The sequence below is a fragment of the Penicillium roqueforti genome (genome assembly GCF_015533775.1).
Source record: "Penicillium roqueforti strain LCP96 04111 chromosome Unknown scaffold_05, whole genome shotgun sequence".
NCBI classification, from domain to species: domain Eukaryota; kingdom Fungi; phylum Ascomycota; class Eurotiomycetes; order Eurotiales; family Aspergillaceae; genus Penicillium; species Penicillium roqueforti.
Window position 1 is genome coordinate 133,594 of NW_024067569.1, and position 17,253 is coordinate 150,846.

At 47.5% G+C, this 17,253-nt stretch overlaps 6 protein-coding genes across 6 annotated transcripts; 3 read left to right on the forward strand and 3 right to left on the reverse strand.

Moving 5' to 3' along the window:
* Window positions 1-1,169: 1,169 nt before the first annotated feature.
* LCP9604111_3253 (uncharacterized protein) lies at window positions 1,170-3,020 on the forward strand (the record flags this gene model as incomplete). Its single annotated transcript, XM_039070821.1, has 1 exon — window positions 1,170-3,020. The coding sequence occupies one exon, from the start codon at window positions 1,170-1,172 to the stop codon at window positions 3,018-3,020; it is 1,851 nt and encodes a 616-aa protein (XP_038930520.1).
* Window positions 3,021-4,321: 1,301 nt separating this feature from the next.
* On the forward strand, window positions 4,322-6,196 carry LCP9604111_3254 (M3 family metallopeptidase; the record flags this gene model as incomplete). Its single annotated transcript, XM_039070822.1, has 1 exon — window positions 4,322-6,196. One exon carries the CDS (start codon window positions 4,322-4,324, stop codon window positions 6,194-6,196), a length of 1,875 nt encoding a protein of 624 aa, XP_038930521.1.
* A 2,324-nt stretch (window positions 6,197-8,520) lies between these two features.
* LCP9604111_3255 (uncharacterized protein) lies at window positions 8,521-10,140 on the forward strand (the record flags this gene model as incomplete). The annotated part of the gene is made up of 2 exons (XM_039070823.1): window positions 8,521-8,619; window positions 8,674-10,140. 2 exons carry the CDS (start codon window positions 8,521-8,523, stop codon window positions 10,138-10,140), a joined length of 1,566 nt encoding a protein of 521 aa, XP_038930522.1.
* Window positions 10,141-10,524: 384 nt separating this feature from the next.
* On the reverse strand, window positions 10,525-12,732 carry LCP9604111_3256 (putative cholinesterase; the record flags this gene model as incomplete). Its single annotated transcript, XM_039070824.1, has 1 exon — window positions 10,525-12,732. The coding sequence occupies one exon, from the start codon at window positions 12,730-12,732 to the stop codon at window positions 10,525-10,527; it is 2,208 nt and encodes a 735-aa protein (XP_038930523.1).
* A 197-nt stretch (window positions 12,733-12,929) lies between these two features.
* On the reverse strand, window positions 12,930-14,172 carry LCP9604111_3257 (uncharacterized protein; the record flags this gene model as incomplete). The annotated part of the gene is made up of 3 exons (XM_039070825.1): window positions 12,930-13,079; window positions 13,134-13,536; window positions 13,589-14,172. The coding sequence occupies 3 exons, from the start codon at window positions 14,170-14,172 to the stop codon at window positions 12,930-12,932; spliced, it is 1,137 nt and encodes a 378-aa protein (XP_038930524.1).
* Window positions 14,173-14,594: 422 nt separating this feature from the next.
* LCP9604111_3258 (uncharacterized protein) lies at window positions 14,595-15,977 on the reverse strand (the record flags this gene model as incomplete). Its single annotated transcript, XM_039070826.1, has 2 exons — window positions 14,595-15,891; window positions 15,943-15,977. The coding sequence occupies 2 exons, from the start codon at window positions 15,975-15,977 to the stop codon at window positions 14,595-14,597; spliced, it is 1,332 nt and encodes a 443-aa protein (XP_038930525.1).
* Between the last annotated feature and the right edge of the window lie 1,276 nt (window positions 15,978-17,253).

Here is a 17,253-nt window from a genome sequence, read left to right on the forward strand (position 1 = left end):
CCCCGAAAAAGAGAATAATAATAACTATGCATGATAAGCTTGCGTACCATTACCAGCTCAGCTACGGATTCCTGTGATAGAAGGATAGCATCCTTCACAGAATACATTCGCAATGTGGATCCCATATGCTGCACACTCTAACATCCACCAATGCCCACATCGAATCCCGATGTAATCTTGCCACGATCATCACAATCAGGACTACCAATCGCCTGCAAAATTGCAGAGGAACAGTGAATCGTATGATTTAGGTTGATTTGCGATATAATACTGGCACCGTTGTTTATGAAGCGGTGCAATCGGCGCATGAGAAAAGTGCAATGTCCCAAGTGGTTCTCCGTGGTTGTGTATAGTCGCTGGCCGATCATTTTGGACATATCTTCTTCTGAGGCGATTTGCCTTTCTCCTTTGCCATCAAGGTAGTAAGGCCACGACTGGTGAAGGCGTGCATTGTTAGCCACCCACTCGCGAAACTCTCTGGTTGTATCGGGATCCGCGCATTGCTTTGGCATCCAGTTGTTGGTGACGAGGTCAAACTCGCATCCTAGCTCTTGAGCTTCAGATAACGTGGTGCCACATTGAATGTTGGAGAGATGTTGCCAATCATTGGACCTGGAGGCTTTTCCCATATGGTATCCGAGGAGAGAGAAAGAACCAAATGAAATCAGGCTAGAAGTTGCTGTGACCAGAATGAGAATCTTCCACCAGTCCCTGAGTATTCTGTGCCGGGTGACCGAACATTTGTCGTCTTGATCACAGTCTTCTGCTGGTATCTCCATTCTCAACTGAACATATTCTTGATTCGAGAACATATTGTAAAGGAACAGGTGGAAAAACCGATTATGTCAGGGCGTAGAATTCTCCTAAGCGGGTTCAAGTTCCTATAGAAAACTCAATGATATAAAAAGATGCATTGTCAGACTCAAATCACGTTATGCGATCATATCGTCATGGCAGCACTTTTTTTTCTGCTTACTTTGATTACCTGATAATCATCTATGCAGGTAACAATCTCGGGAGCTGACTGTCTCTCCACCGAGTAATCAGCTTACACCCACGTGTTTATTACGGTTTTACATGACGAGAAGCACTTACATATACGGACAGAAGAGGCGGAATCTCCAACTAGCCAAAGTTCACAAACAAACACTATCTCATTCGTTTTCATCATGGAGGCAACTTGGAAGCACCAACACCCATATGGTTATCACCAATCGACAACTGGAGTGTTTGATGAGACTACAAACGGTACCACACACGACAACACCTTTCCTCTGCATTTTCAAATCAAACCTAGTATCGACCCTCAAAATCTAGTTGCTCAGCATCTTGCCCAGGCGCCACCTAGTCCTGCTGTGAGCCTCGAAACAAACAAGTACAGAAAGCACCACAACGAGGAAGAAAATGAAGCTTTCCGACAGAAACTCATCCACGAGTTGTCTGGTGCCTGGGACGACCCCCGCACTACCAGTGCCTTTCTAAAGCTAGTTGAGGTTCTGAAAACCGAGGGATGTGCTGTATTTGCTGGTCTCATTGACAAAGCACGATTCACTACCTTGATTGGGGACTACACGCAAGCGATGGCGACATCCGGCAGTGAGGCGTTCTTACATTCGTTCCTCAATCTCTCCCAACATCCAAGCTTTTTGAAGAACAAGATCTATAATGACGCGTTCATTCACCCACTTTTGGTTGCTCTGATTGCATATACGATGGGCGGTGCGATCAGAATGACTGATGTGCGAGGAAAAGACACCCAACCAATCTCAGTCAATGCCCAAGACAACATGCTTCACATTGACAACACTCCATTCCGACATGAGTTCAAGGTTCTTGTCGGGTGGAAAAAGGGAGTTCCCAGAGGCCCGACGGGCCAGAACTTCACTTATATTCCCGGGACACATCTCGGCAATCGCCGCATCCGCCTAGATGAAGTCGGTAGACCTTGGTCGACAGAAAACGACAGTGTATTCTTGACAGAAACTTCCTTGGAAAACGTCTTTGGGTTTCAGAAGCGCGTATACAATCAAAGCCCATGTGTTGTTGAAGTACAATACCCAGACCAGCCGATAACGGTTGCATTCAGTGCTGGTTCTTTGGTTCACCATCGCTATCGGACTAAGTATGGGAGCGCTCGCAGTTGCATTATTGCGGCGTTTCATCTCATATCCGACAGTCCCGGTTCCTTGCTCCCCGTCCAAGAAGGAGACGCAGGTCGGCAAAGTTCTATATTCGATATGATCTTAGGTCGTTGGGAGAATAATTCCAATTCCGAATTTGTGGCAGTACTCGCGAGAGAGGCCTCCGTGATTCAGAAAAAAATCCTAGAGATTTCTAGTCATGGTCACATGTCCAAATTGCTGGATGCATCGAGGCTCACTCTCAGCGGCGAAGCATTTGGCCGATGGAAACAGGCTGTTATCAGCGCGCCCTCAACCACCTCCGTCAAGTTTGATCGGGGTTGTTTCTTGACTTCTGATCAAAATCGGATGGAAAAATCATGCCTGCTGAATCGACTGACGAACGTCATGTCATACGATAAACATGGGCTTTTAGACCTGAAGCTCTATCAAGACGGCCGGGAAGAAATCCGGAAGCCTGCTCGCAAGCACATATTTTGTCTCACGCGGGATACCATATATAATCGCCTTGAGAAATGGTTTCTTGATGTTGTAGGCTATGAATTTACGCCATTGGACATCATGAGGCCATCCGTCTTGAAAAACTGTGCGGTTCTAGTTGCGGGGCATCTACAAGAAGCAGCTGAACAGTATCCCTACCAAATTTCTGAACCGAGGGACGAGCTTCGGTCATTTTCTCAGTTGCTTACGGATCTTGGTGAATCGATCACCCGATGTGATGCTGTTGAGACCTACATATCGACTAGCTTGTTCATTTTTTGGGCGATTGACCAGACTCTGGCATACTTGGACCGGAAGATATACTTGGATGCTCGGACTGCAGGCGTTCTTTCCTTGAGATCTTACATCTCTACAACCCTTCTTGTGGAGCAAGCGTAGGGTAAATTTGGTTACCCCAGTACCTTTTACTTTTTTCTACTTTCTTGAAATTTCAATCTGGTTGCTTTCAGTCTCTTCGTGCTTTGCCTTATGCGAAAATTATTCCTTTTTTTAAAGTCAACTAGTTACGATGTAGACTTGACTAACTTGAAACTAGTCCTTGGATGACAAACTAGTAGATAGGATGGCGGGTAACTAGTTAACTAGTTAGTTAGTCAACTATCCCATAGGGTCGTTTTGGCCTAAATGAGGCCTTAATGCCTGATTTTTGGCCTCAATTTAGACCGCTTTTGGGCATCGGTTTACACCCTTGCCGGGACGGAATAACTGTGACGATCTGGGAAGGATCGTACTTGCCAAACGAGGAAGGAACGACCACGCCCTCGTACCTTCCCAAACTGACAAACAGGAATTAAACGAGACAAACGCAAGAGTATAAGAAGGGGAGAACGCGCACTCAGATAGTTTCTCTTTTTCCTTTCTTCTTCGTACTTAGAATTTGGTTTGAATTGCACTTTTTTCTTCTGAATCGAATTGGCTCGTAACAATACCAGGCCCGATGACCCCATGAACATGAAAGATTCATATATTACCACCCCAAAAAGTAGTGATGTGTGAACTTCTATGGCGCCAAAAGCTCCATTTTGCCAATCTAGTTAGTTAAGGCTGGCGGATTATTAAGCTCTCTGCAATGGTAATTCAGAAATCCTTACTTTTCTTCGAGCCTCAATTAGGCCAAAACGACCCTACGCGCTACAATTCGTCAACCCGTTAGTTTTACTTAGTCACCACCGAAGGTAGCCTTACATTTGTCGTACTATATATTTCCGTCAACTGGTGTTACTTGATTACGGGTAATCATTCATGCAACTTCCAAGGTTGATTACCCTATGGGGCACTAAGGATGTAATCATGCATTAGTCTGGCCCGACCTCGGGAGCCTATGATGTGACAGTCTAAGCAAAACATTTGAACACAGATGCTCACAATCAAATGAAGACCCCTATATTCATTCCTATTTGCCATGAACCATATCTTCTTGTCGTTCACAACTCAGTCTAATGGCTCCGCCGCTTCGCGTCTCGTTCATCTTCTTCGGCGGCATAATATTTCTAACCACCGCTCTATTCTATATTTGGGCCGAAGAATTTTCAACCCTATCATCCGAACTTGCCAAAGCGTCTGCAGGTGAAGCAATATCCGATTCCAAGAATTCCACTCCATTCCATGAGCCGTCAGCAAATGTGCAATGCAGGCCGCCACAGGCGCCACCTTCCTTTCTAGGAACCCCATCATCCATCATGGAAGACATTCAATATTGTATTGAGACGAGCAGAGAATTATATAATTCCCTTGAACAAGATGTCAATGAAACGAAAGCCACGTTCGAGAACGTCTTGCTGCCCATAGCAAACCTTGAAAATCTGTGCGGACTCAGATACCATATTGTTGGATTCTATAAGTCCGTGACGAGCAACACATATGTGCACAACGCTTCTATTGAGTCCATGAAGATGATAGAGAGCTTCGAAAGGCAATCTTGCCAACATAGCGGCATCTTCAGACTCGTCTCCGCTGTAGCGCAAAGGGGACAGACCCTCCTCCCAGAGCAGCAGCATTTTCTTGATGATCGGTTGAGATGTTTTCGACAACATGGTCTTCATCTGAACCCATCAGAACAGACAAAATATAACCAAATTCAGACACGGCTCAGCGAACTCCAATATGCGTATGAGGAGAATCTGAAGCATCCACCACCGACGCTGGAATTTAGCAGAGCAGAGCTGGAAGGTGTATCGGATGAGTGGCTTTCCATCTGGAAGTTGGAATCGGATTCTAAAGGTGATAATTTGTTCAAGATACCCTTGGGACGAGCGGAGGTCTCGCTTGTGCTGCGATCTGCGACGGGATCACACACACGGGAGAGGGTGTACGTGGCAAATGAGAACAAGAATCACGAGAATGCGGCAATATTTGCAGAAATTGTCAATTTACGCAATGATGCGGCCAGGATAGCAGGATTTCAGAATCATGCAGACGGTGCCTTGGTAGGCAATATGGTGAGATCGTTCCGCGATGTGGATAAATTGCTCTGGGCCCTGAAGCAAGATCTCAATGCTGCCGGACAGGAAGAGATTGCCTTTTTGAAGGAGGTCAAACGGATTCATCTGGAGGAAATGTCAGAGACCTTTAGTGACTCTTATCAGTTATGGGACCACCACTTCTACAGCCGCTTGCAAGCGAACAAAGATGCTCACACCAATATTGACGCACTGGTATCGGCGTACTTCCCTTTAGAACATGTTCTACGGCGTGTTATGCAGATGGTAGCAAGGCTATTCGGAATCAGATTTGAAGGGATAACCGAGTCGAAAGATCGGAATGGGATTGTCTGGCATGAGGACGTCCGATTATTCGCAGTTTGGGATGACAGTGACGCAGTCAACTGTACAGAGCCCTTTCTGGGTTATCTCTATCTAGATCTCTTTTCGAGGGCAGGAAAGTTCGGTGGTCGTGTCGCCAACTTTCTCCTCCAGCCTGGCTTCACTTTCGCAAACGGAACCAGGTGGTATCCTGTTACTGCAATCCTCAGTAATTTTGCAAGACCTACCATCAGCAACCAAGCCAATCTACAATTCGATGATCTGATTGCTCTATTCCATGAATTTGGACATGCTGTTCACAACTTGGTGTCAAAAACCACGTTCTCTCGTTTCCATGGCACTAGGGTGGCGAGGGACTTTGTCGAGATCCCTAGCCTATTACTCGAAAGCTGGTGTTGGGAAGAGTCCATACTGCATTCTATCAGCTCGCCTTCTCTTTTGTCTCCTTCCACCACCCGACCTACGCATAATAACAATGTCAATACCTCTACATCATCGATATCTCCATTCTCATTGCTCCAAAATTTCATTAACGCAAAAAGATCACATCGCGTCCTCTCAACCTTGCAACAAATCCATTTCGCAACCTTTGACATGGCAGTGCATCAAATCGGCGATTCAGAAGCCCTTAACACCACCTCCATCTCAAAGCTGTACAATCGCCTCCAGCGCCAAGTCGTTGGTTTGAATAGCTCCTGTGTGCGCGATGAAAAGGATGACTGGGGGCATGGATACGCAAACTTCGGTCATCTTGTCTCAGGCTATGATGCTAGGTATTACGGATACATATAGTAAGATATTTGGTCTCGCTGGCTTTCAAGTCTATGATTTTGCTCATATTAACACTTTCCAGCTCGCGAATTTATTCGGTCGATATATTTCAATCCTATTTCCAAACAAATCCATTGAATCACACCCCAATGAGACGATTCAGGCACTTGGCTCTAGAAAAAGGAGGCAGTCAAAATGAGAACACGACAATGGCAGAATTCCTTGGTCGACAACCCGATTTGAGGGCATTTTATAGAGATTTGGGCATCAGTTCGGGAGTTTAGACTGAATGACCTCTCCTTAGTTTACTATATTTGTCTGAAATTGCAATGAAAGTTACAGAAACGGGGTCTGAGATATCAATTATTTTCAGCAAGTTCTACAGAAAGAGGACTTAGCATACTTTTTATTAATTTACATATTGAAGAGGGGACCCCTGAGAGGCACCGACAGCCCTGCCTGCAAAACAGGTGTGAGAGCAGAGTATTCACTGGGAGTAGTAGGGTGCTAGAGAGGAGAACATCATGGGGTGACTACTGGGAAGTGAAGGTGTCTGGTGTCTGGTGTCTAGTGTCTGCATTGCTATCTATGCCTCGGAGGTGCTTTCATATCACATGGCCGATTAGTCATCCTACTCTGGAAACCCCCACTGCAGTTTTGAAGATACTAAGATGTCTGCCCCTGACTAGTTACTCGTGTGTATGCCTTTTCGTCCCGCTTAGGCCTTGACACCTCGTCCCAATGTCTATTGATTTTTTCATATGGCCCCTTGGGCCAATCAGGTACCTGCACTTTATATTGCAGTGGGGGTTCCCAGAGCAGGATGACTAAGCGGCTATGTGATATAAAAGCACTCCCGAGGCATAGATAGCAACGCAGACACCTTTCCACCTCTCTTCTCGGTAGTCACCCCATGGTGTTCTCCTCTCTAGCAACCTAATACTCCCAGTGAATACTCTGCTCTCACACCTGTTTTGCAGGCAGGGCTGTCGGTGCCCCTGTCCCCGTGGCAGGGTCCCCTCTTCAATACGGATGTTTACGGGCAACTATTCGGGTACCCTCGGAGACTACTAGACGGATCATACCCTCGATAAAACGGTTGTCATCCCTTCGATCGTCTTCATAGCCATGTTGATACATAAGCCACATAACTTAATGCTTTCATTTCCACGGCTTGTTGGTCAAACAAAGCTTCGCGTCGCCATAGCACAAACTCGACCGCGCTCTCACTCGCTTCTTTATATCCCAATCTCGTCTTCTTTACACACTAGCTCAGCGCAAGGAAAAATGCTACCAGCACCCGTTCGTGCCGTCTCCTTTCCAAGTGAAAGCAGGTTGCCATCGTCATATAAATCAGCTTATTTTGTTGACGCATTTGCTGTGTCCCTTCCAGTACCCAAGTCTGGAGAATACAGCCCAGATGCCCTTGCGCGGGCTTTTCTTTGCGAGACAACCTGTCTGGTTTTCAGTCCTGATGCGGATTAGAGATGGAGTTATGTCAATCTTTGGCGTGAAGCGCTCCACGGAGATACAGGCAGCGGCCGAGAAAAAAGGCATCGATACTATTACAGTATTTCCTGTCATCTCGCGCGCGGAGAACGAGATTGTCTTGGGGGAGGCTGACAGTCATCTCAACTTTCAGATTTCAATTCTGACACGAGATTAGCATTTTCCAACGGGCTATAAGGACAATAATAGAGAAGGCAAGGAGATGGTCGCAACAACGGTGGTTCATTGTCATGGGCTCCTTGGGAAGGCCTACATCGTGGTCATTAAAGCCTTTCATGTCATGATAGTCAAGTACTGTTTAGCGAGGGTACCAGGAAGGATTACAACAGATAATTAGCCGCAAGTCCATAGCACAAAATCCCAGCTCAAAATCTCAGCTCAAAACCAATTTCGTCTAATCCAATGGATCTAGATACACCTTACCTAAAGTAGTTTAGCGTAGGGTATTATTGTCCCTTAATTGAGATCTTTTGGTGATTGGGTCAGATCTACAGCGCCACATCAGGCTTCACAGTCATGCAGCGTATGTATATGAGTCACGGATATCGTGACATCAAGTCACATGTATTCTCAGCCGTGCAACTCATGGAGATATCAGACATCTTCTAATAGTTAAGTATCTTCATTGTTCTTTGTATTCTATATACTTCACTCATATCCCTTCCATACTTCGCATTCCTTTGGTTCCCCGCAGTGGGTCCCGTGTGTGCCTGACCGCTCTCTTCCTCTTCGCTGTCACCTCTCTCTTGACATGCGCCCAACCTCGAAGCCTGTGAGATGAAATGCTTTAATGAGTCGGCTTGCATGCACTTCTCAATATCTCATACCCCACATTCATGGCTTTTGCAGATATTAACTGGGGAACGCTGATCAATTCAGACAAAAGCCCAGCCCCGCTGCTAGAACAGCTATGTCTAGGGATAGCGCAGTTGATGGTAAGTTCTAGACCCATCTGAAGTGGATTGGATACCAAAATAACACACCCAAAGTGCTCCTTCGATACCAACGCCACCACTGATATCACCCCGGATCGACTTGCTACTTTTTACCGCAAGGTCGGCGGCAACTACGACCCTTTATTCCTTGAGACCAAGGCACAAGCCCTGTCATTCATCTACCAGTCACTAGGATGTTTCCACAGTCTCCAACCCTCAGCCAACCCTTACGAACCCCCATCAATTCCCTCGCTACTTCCGACTGGCTTCGTGCGGTGGCAGACAATACAACTGTTGATGGACCCAGATGAACACTCAGTGTATTTGCAGAATGCAGTCAGCCTTTGGGATATTGTAGATGCAAATGGCGAGATCTTTCCCAAGACGATCCCTCGAGACGCGTTTCCTTCTGAGCCTGACCCGGAGATGCTTGAATGGCATGAAGGCGTGAGTCGGCGATTGGAGCGTGACTATCTGAAAAGACACACGAAGCGTGCTTCGCCGCCAGACTTTGGGACATATCATTACCATTTTAGTGGCAAGGATCCTCTGCCCGACGAAGACGACTATTTCTCGCGTTCAGGCCGGGCGGCGTCAAAGCGCCACAGTCATGCGGAGCCCGATCGGCCCACCGATCATCGCAATCACCGCCGACGATATAGTGGAGAATATCCCGCATTCTCTACACGCAGGCCTAGAGCGAGTCGACCGGGCTTTTCGACCCCGAGAGTTTCATCCCCTCCCCCATGGGGGGAGCGTCCGCCCTATTCAAGCGGACGAGACCAAGGTGCTCGGCACGGCCATCCACTAAGCCCAGGAACAGGTGATATTCCAAATGTCTCTGATGTGTCTTCAGATGAGTCTGCACGCCGCCGCAAGGACCGTGCGGAACCGAATAAGCACCAAACCCGACGGCATCTCTCACCACCTTCTAGCAGTAATGCCAGACGTCACTCCCACGAAGCCTACACTCGCAGGCCATTCCGAGATCTGTCACCGATAAGCCCTACCCGAAATCGCCGCGGGTATGAGACTTACCCTTCACGATCTAGTAAATCCCACTCTGAGCCTTCATCGAAGTTTCACCCGAGAGATCATCGGGATAGGGATCCGAGAGATTTCCGAAAGGAACATTCAAAGGACCGTTCTCGATCGCGCACAGCGGGTGTCAAATTCCGCGAATTCATATTCGGTGACTCAACTCCTGCTCCAGCTGCTCCAGACCCACCTTTCTACAGGCCACCAACTCCTCCGCCAAGAGCAGTACCGAGACATCGAGGGACTCACGCCGCAGATGATATGAGAAGAGGAAGTTATAGTGGCGGAAGTACAGGTAATAGTCGACCCAGTAGCGGAGGAAGCGGATCTGAGCGGCCGCGATCATACAGCAGTGCTGGATTCCACCCCCGTACAACTGGATGGGCGAGCCCTCGCAGCTCCCCTTCAAAGCGATATCCTCCTGCCACTGTTCCTGAAGATGACGGATACATCCCCTCACGGAGGGTTCCGATTTACGAATAATTCTCACGACTTGCTGCACGTTGATGTTTAACGAATCTCTTTCATTTTTTCTTCATTTTCGGGCATATGGATATTTGGTTTTCATCGGCTCTATCACAACATTTTGCCTTTGGCGACTCATCTTTTTCACGACGAACCTAGCATTCCATTCTTATGTCTGGCGGACTTCTTTAATTGGCGTTTTGTTTCTTGTGGTTTTTCTCGCTTAATTGCACCTATGATACTCCCCATTTGAATGAGTATGGAATGACAAGCTCAAGTAGATCAACGCACACGAATATGAACTTGAACTTGAATGTGCATCATATATATCTGAAACTAAATGTTCAAGAATCGTTCATTGTAGCGATTTAGTTAATAACCCAAACCGAATTCAACGTGAATCTAATCCGACAGCCGCGCCCTCTGGAAAGTAAAACCATAATCGCGCAGCACAGCACAAATCTCCTCGTCCTCAAAATTGGCCGTAGTAGACGGCGGCATTCCCAAAAGCGTCATATTTCGTGTTGAAGCCGTATACTCCTCAATAAGAAACCGCTTCTCAGAACGCCCAAACGAAGAGTTCGAACCAACCGACTCTCCACCAAATATAGAGAGAGTACTTGCATACGCAGGACCACGGATCTTCAAGAACTCCAGATCCGGATTTGGGTTTCTTTCGCGGAAAAACGCACCGAATACATCATGAACAAGCTGTGAGTGAAGAATATCCAAATCATCGTAGTACGGATACACATCTTGCGTCTTGGTGTTCAGGGTACCCCACGCGAGCAAGACATCTGAGGTATGGCAGGAAGCATTGTACGCAGTATTCGGGTAACAGATGCCCGGCATATTTGATGTCTCTGCATGACCATCTGCTATTTGGACTTGGTATAGGACAGGAAAGATGGAAATGGAATTCTCGAGAAGATAGCCCTGTGGGCAAGTCCACTGACTGTGCGATACTGCATCGGAAGCAGCGTTTAAGACGGCATCGTGATCGGAATCATTAACCTTGTATGCCCCAGAGGATATTATTTTCCGAGCGAGGGTATCGCCGAATATAACGCTAAGCAATGTAGCGAGTGGGCTCTGGGTCGAGCCGAAAATGGCCATGTAGAGGCTTGCTTCGTCGCGGACATTGGTGAACATGGTCGGGACGTTGATTGGGAGCTTGTTCTTGGAGAGGAGGATGTTAAATTGGTCGTCGATAACGCCTGATCCGGTGTCATCTACCATCGGCATGAACGGTTCACTTGCGGATAGCAGTTCTGTATTATGGTAGAAGTGATTTGCCTTGTTGGATGAGAAGGACTTTGTAGCAGTCTGGAAATCAGTTGAGTTATCAAGATACATTGAAGCCGGGACGGAACGAAGGCAGTTGAGGAGGGTTGCTTCTGGGGCGTTTCCGTCACATCCAACTGCGTTTCCGACTTCTGGAGCGATGTATTTAGAATAAAGAGCGCGAGGAAACCATGGCAGGTCGAAGTTTGCTGATTGCACCAGCGCGCCGGAGAAGAGACCTTTCGCTGCGCTGGAAGAGAGCAGAGCTACCACGCTTTGACCACCAGATGACTGCCCGAAGACAGTAACATGCGATGGATCACCTCCCAAGGCAGAAATGTGCTTTTGTACCCATTGCAAAACCATGATTTGGTCTTGAATACCGTAGCTCCCAGTTGTCAGCTTCCCTGTAGACAAAAACCCCAATGCTCCAAGCCGATAGTTAACTGTGACGACGACCACATCGCTGCGGCTGGCGAAGTTTCCTCCGTCATAGTCAATCATAGCTGCGGTACCTTTCGTGAATGCACCCCCATACAGATAAACAGCCACGGGGCGAAGGGCGGTGTTCTTGGTGATATTGTGAGGCAGGAATGGGGTGAAGACATTCAAGTAAAGGCAGTCCTCAGACATTCCACCAATAGACACAGTGCTAAGGGCTGAAGCAGATTGGATGCATGAATTCCCCATGCTAGTCGCATCGATGTTGTTCGATCCGGTGTAGGCTTGCGGTGGGGCAAAGCGCAAGTCATTAATTGGGGGACTCGCGAAGGGCACCCCGAGGAAGCGGAAGGAACGCGCATCTCGATATCCGGTTAGGGTATAATCGTGGGATGTGACGGTCAGTTTCGTGGTTTCCCTTACGGCTCGGTCGCGATCGGTTGTTCCGGGCGGACTTGAGGTACAGAGGGCTGGTAGCTTCACATTGCATGGTTTCTGTATGATCTTGCGATGGGCGATCGAGAAAGCAGAACATAATTTGCGATTTTCTTCCTCCGACAGCCAAAAGTAGTCATCATCTCGTATTTCTTTTGCAAAGATGAGATAGTCTAGTTCATAACCGAGTTCGGAGTGAATTTGACTATTGCTTTCACTCGAAGACCACGGGAAGAGCTTCTCCCCTATGGCAATGCACTTTGCAACAGCATCGAAATAGCTCGAGCGATCGTGTGCTAAAATAGCTGAAGTGCCATTGTTCTGGGGACCGAGGTTGTTGTAGTGCAATACGCGAAGATCGCCAAGAGATCCAGCATGGGGATGGCGTTGTTCAGCCAAGCCATGGCTCAAAAGCAAACAAAACGCGAGTATCGCAAACTTGGACTCCATCCCGAAATTAAATTCCAACGAGTGAAGCCGACGGATGCTTCAAAATGGCGTAGAACCCCGTTCGTTTAGTATGACATCACAGGCTGCATGCGTTATACTTTGCAGATCTTCCAGATATCAAGCAAATTCGAGGCGTGGGGATAAAAAAATTCGTAAAATTCGTTATTTGACGAATTTTTGCAATGGCCATGTAGCTTTTAAACCACGGAAGGGATTGCTCGGAAAATCCCTTCCTTGTACTGCCCGATTGTGTACTCCATGACTCGACGAAGAGTTCCTAAAAGAGACGTGGTATGTTTCACACTTGTGGTACGGCCGTCTAAGTCAGATAAAGGGCCCCAGATGCGCTGTAGGAGAAGAAATTAGCCATTGTACCCAAGTCACTAAAGCATATTACCTACTACTTCTTTCAAGACACCCGACTCTTCGACTCCGGTTGCAATATAAAATTTCCAGTCTTCTCCAACAGCAGTGCACCCAACAAGGGGAGGCAAATCTTTGACACTCTTACGCTGTGCGAATGCCCACATTAGAAGTCCTGTCATCCATACCCCAATCTGGACTTGCGCTTCCACCAAATTTCCATCTGCGGCTTTAATTTCAACACCAGGACCCAGAACACGTTTTCCAGTGTGCGGATGGGTCATATGGCTGAAGTATTTCCCTGTCGTATGCAACCCGGCCTTTTCATATTGAACTTCGTAAGCGTTCACGGGAAGACCGACAACCAGATCAATTTTTCGGTTATATGTATCGCGGGCTGTATAACGAGGTTGATACTGGGGGTCAACGGACTCTGTTTGACTGCCAGAAATTAGCAAGAACCAGGGGGATACGGGGTCTTCGTGGGACATACATGCTCCAACACTCCAACGGTAGTTCTGCAATAGCGCTCTCCAATAGCGGCAGTGCTACCTTATGCACCCAAGAGCCTTCGCTACGGAATTCTGTGGCACATTGACACGAAGCACTCGAGATTTTCTGAGCAACATCTTCATTTCCACTGAACTCAGAATCTTGTGTTAAATCTGCTAGTAGCTGACTCGCAGCACGGCTTTTAGGGTCGGCGGATTCATGTATATAGACCACCCGAGGGATGGCTGTGGCTAGTTCAGCCTTCACGCGTGATGGACTCGATGAGCGTGATCGCCCACCACCCCGACTGGCCGCGGAACTTGATGGGGCCAGAGAGATTATCTCGTCAGCTAAGCGGACGGAAACGGTGGATGCTGTTTCAGAGGTAGTTCGGTAGGATATCTTATGAGGGTCTGACTGCGACATCGGATTCTCGGCTTCAAACACCGACCTCTTGCGTTTGTGCTGAGATGCTGGAGTTGAAGCGTTTTCCACCAGTCTTTCGGTATTAGGCGGGGTTTCGGGCACGCTCCTCGCAACTTCTTCGACCCAAGACAAGATCGCGGGGGTTTTCCCGGCAGACATCGGGGCGAGTTAAACGCAACATTGTCTGCTGCAAAGTTGACCCTATTTTTCCCTGAAAGACTCGCGATAAGTAGCTAATGTTGTTGGGAATAGTATCCCCGAGATTGTCGCTGGAGCAACCGCTGACAATATGATAGATCACGTGCTTTTCCTGTTTCCACTGCTCCCAGAGCCAAAACGCTTGTAGTAAATCGAATCGAAAATCTGGAAGTGAAGCAGCTTTACTTGATGTTATATTCAGTAAACGATGAATTACGCAGTCTATTGTGCAGAAAACTCGTTGGCTCGTTCTTTATGAGGCTGCCGATGGTTTTAAATACTGGAGATATATTTACCATAAATGCAGGAAAATATACTGATCTTTATTGAAGTCCAACTTTTCTACCCGAAATATGAGCAATTCGAGCATTAAATTCTGTTCCTCACGAGACGACTGCTAGTTTGCTTCGAACAGGCTTGTTCTCTGCCAGTCCGGGCTCTGGGAAGCCAGAGACATGGACACCCTTTCGGAAAAGAAGACAATGTGTCGAACCACCAAAATGGAACATGCCAATTTCATCTCCCTTCTTCAATTTATCGCCCTCCTTGACGGTGATATCACAGGTGGAGACCTCTGCCATTCCAACTCCAATGAATGCCACCAACCCAATGGCTGGCTCATCCGCTTCGATGAAAATGAGTGCTCGCGTGGCGGTTGAAGTGATGTATCCCTGCGAAGTGACCTGACCTGCCATGTCAATATCCTTCTGCTCAACATCCGGGTTCCCAACACCTTCGAACAACGGTTCGGAATAGTAAGTGCCGTTAACAACATAGGCCTTGACAACCTTCCCACTAACAGGCGCGTGCCAACGGTGATAACTTAACGCACTAAGGAATGCCTGATAAATAGTGCCGCCAACAAACTGCGACGCAAGTTCATCATGGCCCAGCATATCGAGCACAGAGTAGGGCTGGCTCTTGATCCAGAAGTGGTCACGCACTTTAACATGGTGCGCAATCCTATACGGCCTCGACTCGCACGCGTTAGCGATAACCTTTCCGTCCTCCGGATCTGCGACGGGGCGTATTCCCTCCCTGAGGGTGCGGGTGAAGAAGTCATCCCATGACTTGAAGCCGTGATTTGGAGCATATGGGTCACATTCAAACATGTCATGGAATTCCAGTTCCGTCTGCGCTAGCGGACCGATCTTTGCAACAGCTGTAAGATCCCGACGGCCAGTCTTACCGAACCATCCGTGAGAGGTGTTATTCAGCACATCGGCGGAAGCGGGAGAGCGCAGGAATTCGCCCCACACATTCAAGATCTTCTTGATCATCGCGTTGATCTCGGGATCTAGGAAGGCCGCATATCCACTAGGTGTACCCATCGGCCAGTCGAGGACGGCATTAATAGGCAAACCGACTAGCCCGACGCGGTTTGCCTTGTCGGTCCAGGAAGGCGCAGTGGTGAGGAGATGGTTGAGAACACGCAGGAAATGGTTATAGTCGCGGATTTCAGGGTTTCCCGTTACGTCGTGGCCGTATCGCTTCTTCCGTGGGACTTCCTTGAACATTGAAGTCAAGAGCATGTATATGCGAGTGTTCGATTCGATGAGTTGTCTGAATTCCTCTAGGACCGGGTGGAGGGGTTTCTGAGACTCGTCGTCGACTTTCTTGATTATTCCCCCCAGCCATTCTTGGTGAGCTTTGTAGTCTGCTGGCATCCAGTTGCCGTACCTTGTGAATGTGAGCATCATGATACCGGTTGGGATGGGATTGATGCCTTACCTGTGAAGGTGGTGTTCTGAATTAGGGTCCGTCATCTTTTCCAAAATAGTAGAGAACTGAAAAGCCTTACATTGACTTCCGTCTGGGTCATGGTCAATCAGATATTTATACTAGTGTAAATTGAACCCATAGATTACATCAGTATGATGCTCTCAGGCAGGACAAAGTCCAGGCATCTTTTAGATGAATGAAAGAGCCTTGCATGTGAGGCTATATCGGGGAGTCAAGTATGTCATGATATTCTTAACGATCTCATACAGACCTAGGGAATCGTAGCCCCAGGGCTATTGCGTGGTGATCAAAATGATACCTAGTTGGGGTTACTGATGTCATGAAGACTTCTTAACTTGGAATGCTGCATGGGTGATCACGACGATTGGACTTTCAAATAATTCCCCCACATATGACATGCTTGATGTATTAGCAAAAAAGGACCTTTAAAAGAAAGGAATGAGGACAATAAGAGAGGGCAAAAAAAAAAAAAAGATAGACATAGCATGTCCTGGTTTCGATCCAGGGTCCTATTGTGAGTTAGTTTGACGTTCGTGAGTCAAATTGGTATCGGTGAAACGTACCTCCGGGTTATGAGCCCGGCGCTCTTCCCCTGAGCTAACATGCTGATTGGTGGAATATACTTGACTTGGGCAACTAATATAGCATTATCTTAGATTGGATAAATGATTTAACTGTGTTGAATGTTTTGAATCTGGCTAAAAGTACGAAATTATAAACATTTTCCCCAAAGAATCTAAAAGCGTTGCAGAACCGTGGAGTTGACTGTGGGTATTGCTATATGTACACATTGTACCCCTACTGACCGTGGAACTATGACCAGCTTGGACACCTTACCCCGGACTTCCAAATTCTTTTAATGACTTCCCTGATACCCCCTCAGGTTATTCTACAACGTCGAGTATGCTAACTTCGTCCGGAATTCTAACAACTGGGCGGCAGCGACACGGAAAAGTTCAGAGTTCACCTCATAAGTCACATTCATTTCCTTCCGTCACCGTCCGTTGTCACCGAGCCTCCCTTCGCGATGCATACTGCTATATTGGAGATGAGACCTTACTTGAACCGGTCAGGTGAGATAATCGAGCATTCATGGAGGATATAATTCGGTAAGCTTTGCGATGGAAGCTGGTTCCACTGGCTATGAAGGCGAAGACAACCTCCGCGTTCCATAAACTCAAACATCGGCTAACTCCTCAATCGACTATTCTCTTCCTCCAAGACAGCAGGTCGCCCAAGGCTTATTCCTCCATCCGACTGAGCGCCGTCGGCATCACTCCCTCTCAACACTATCTATAC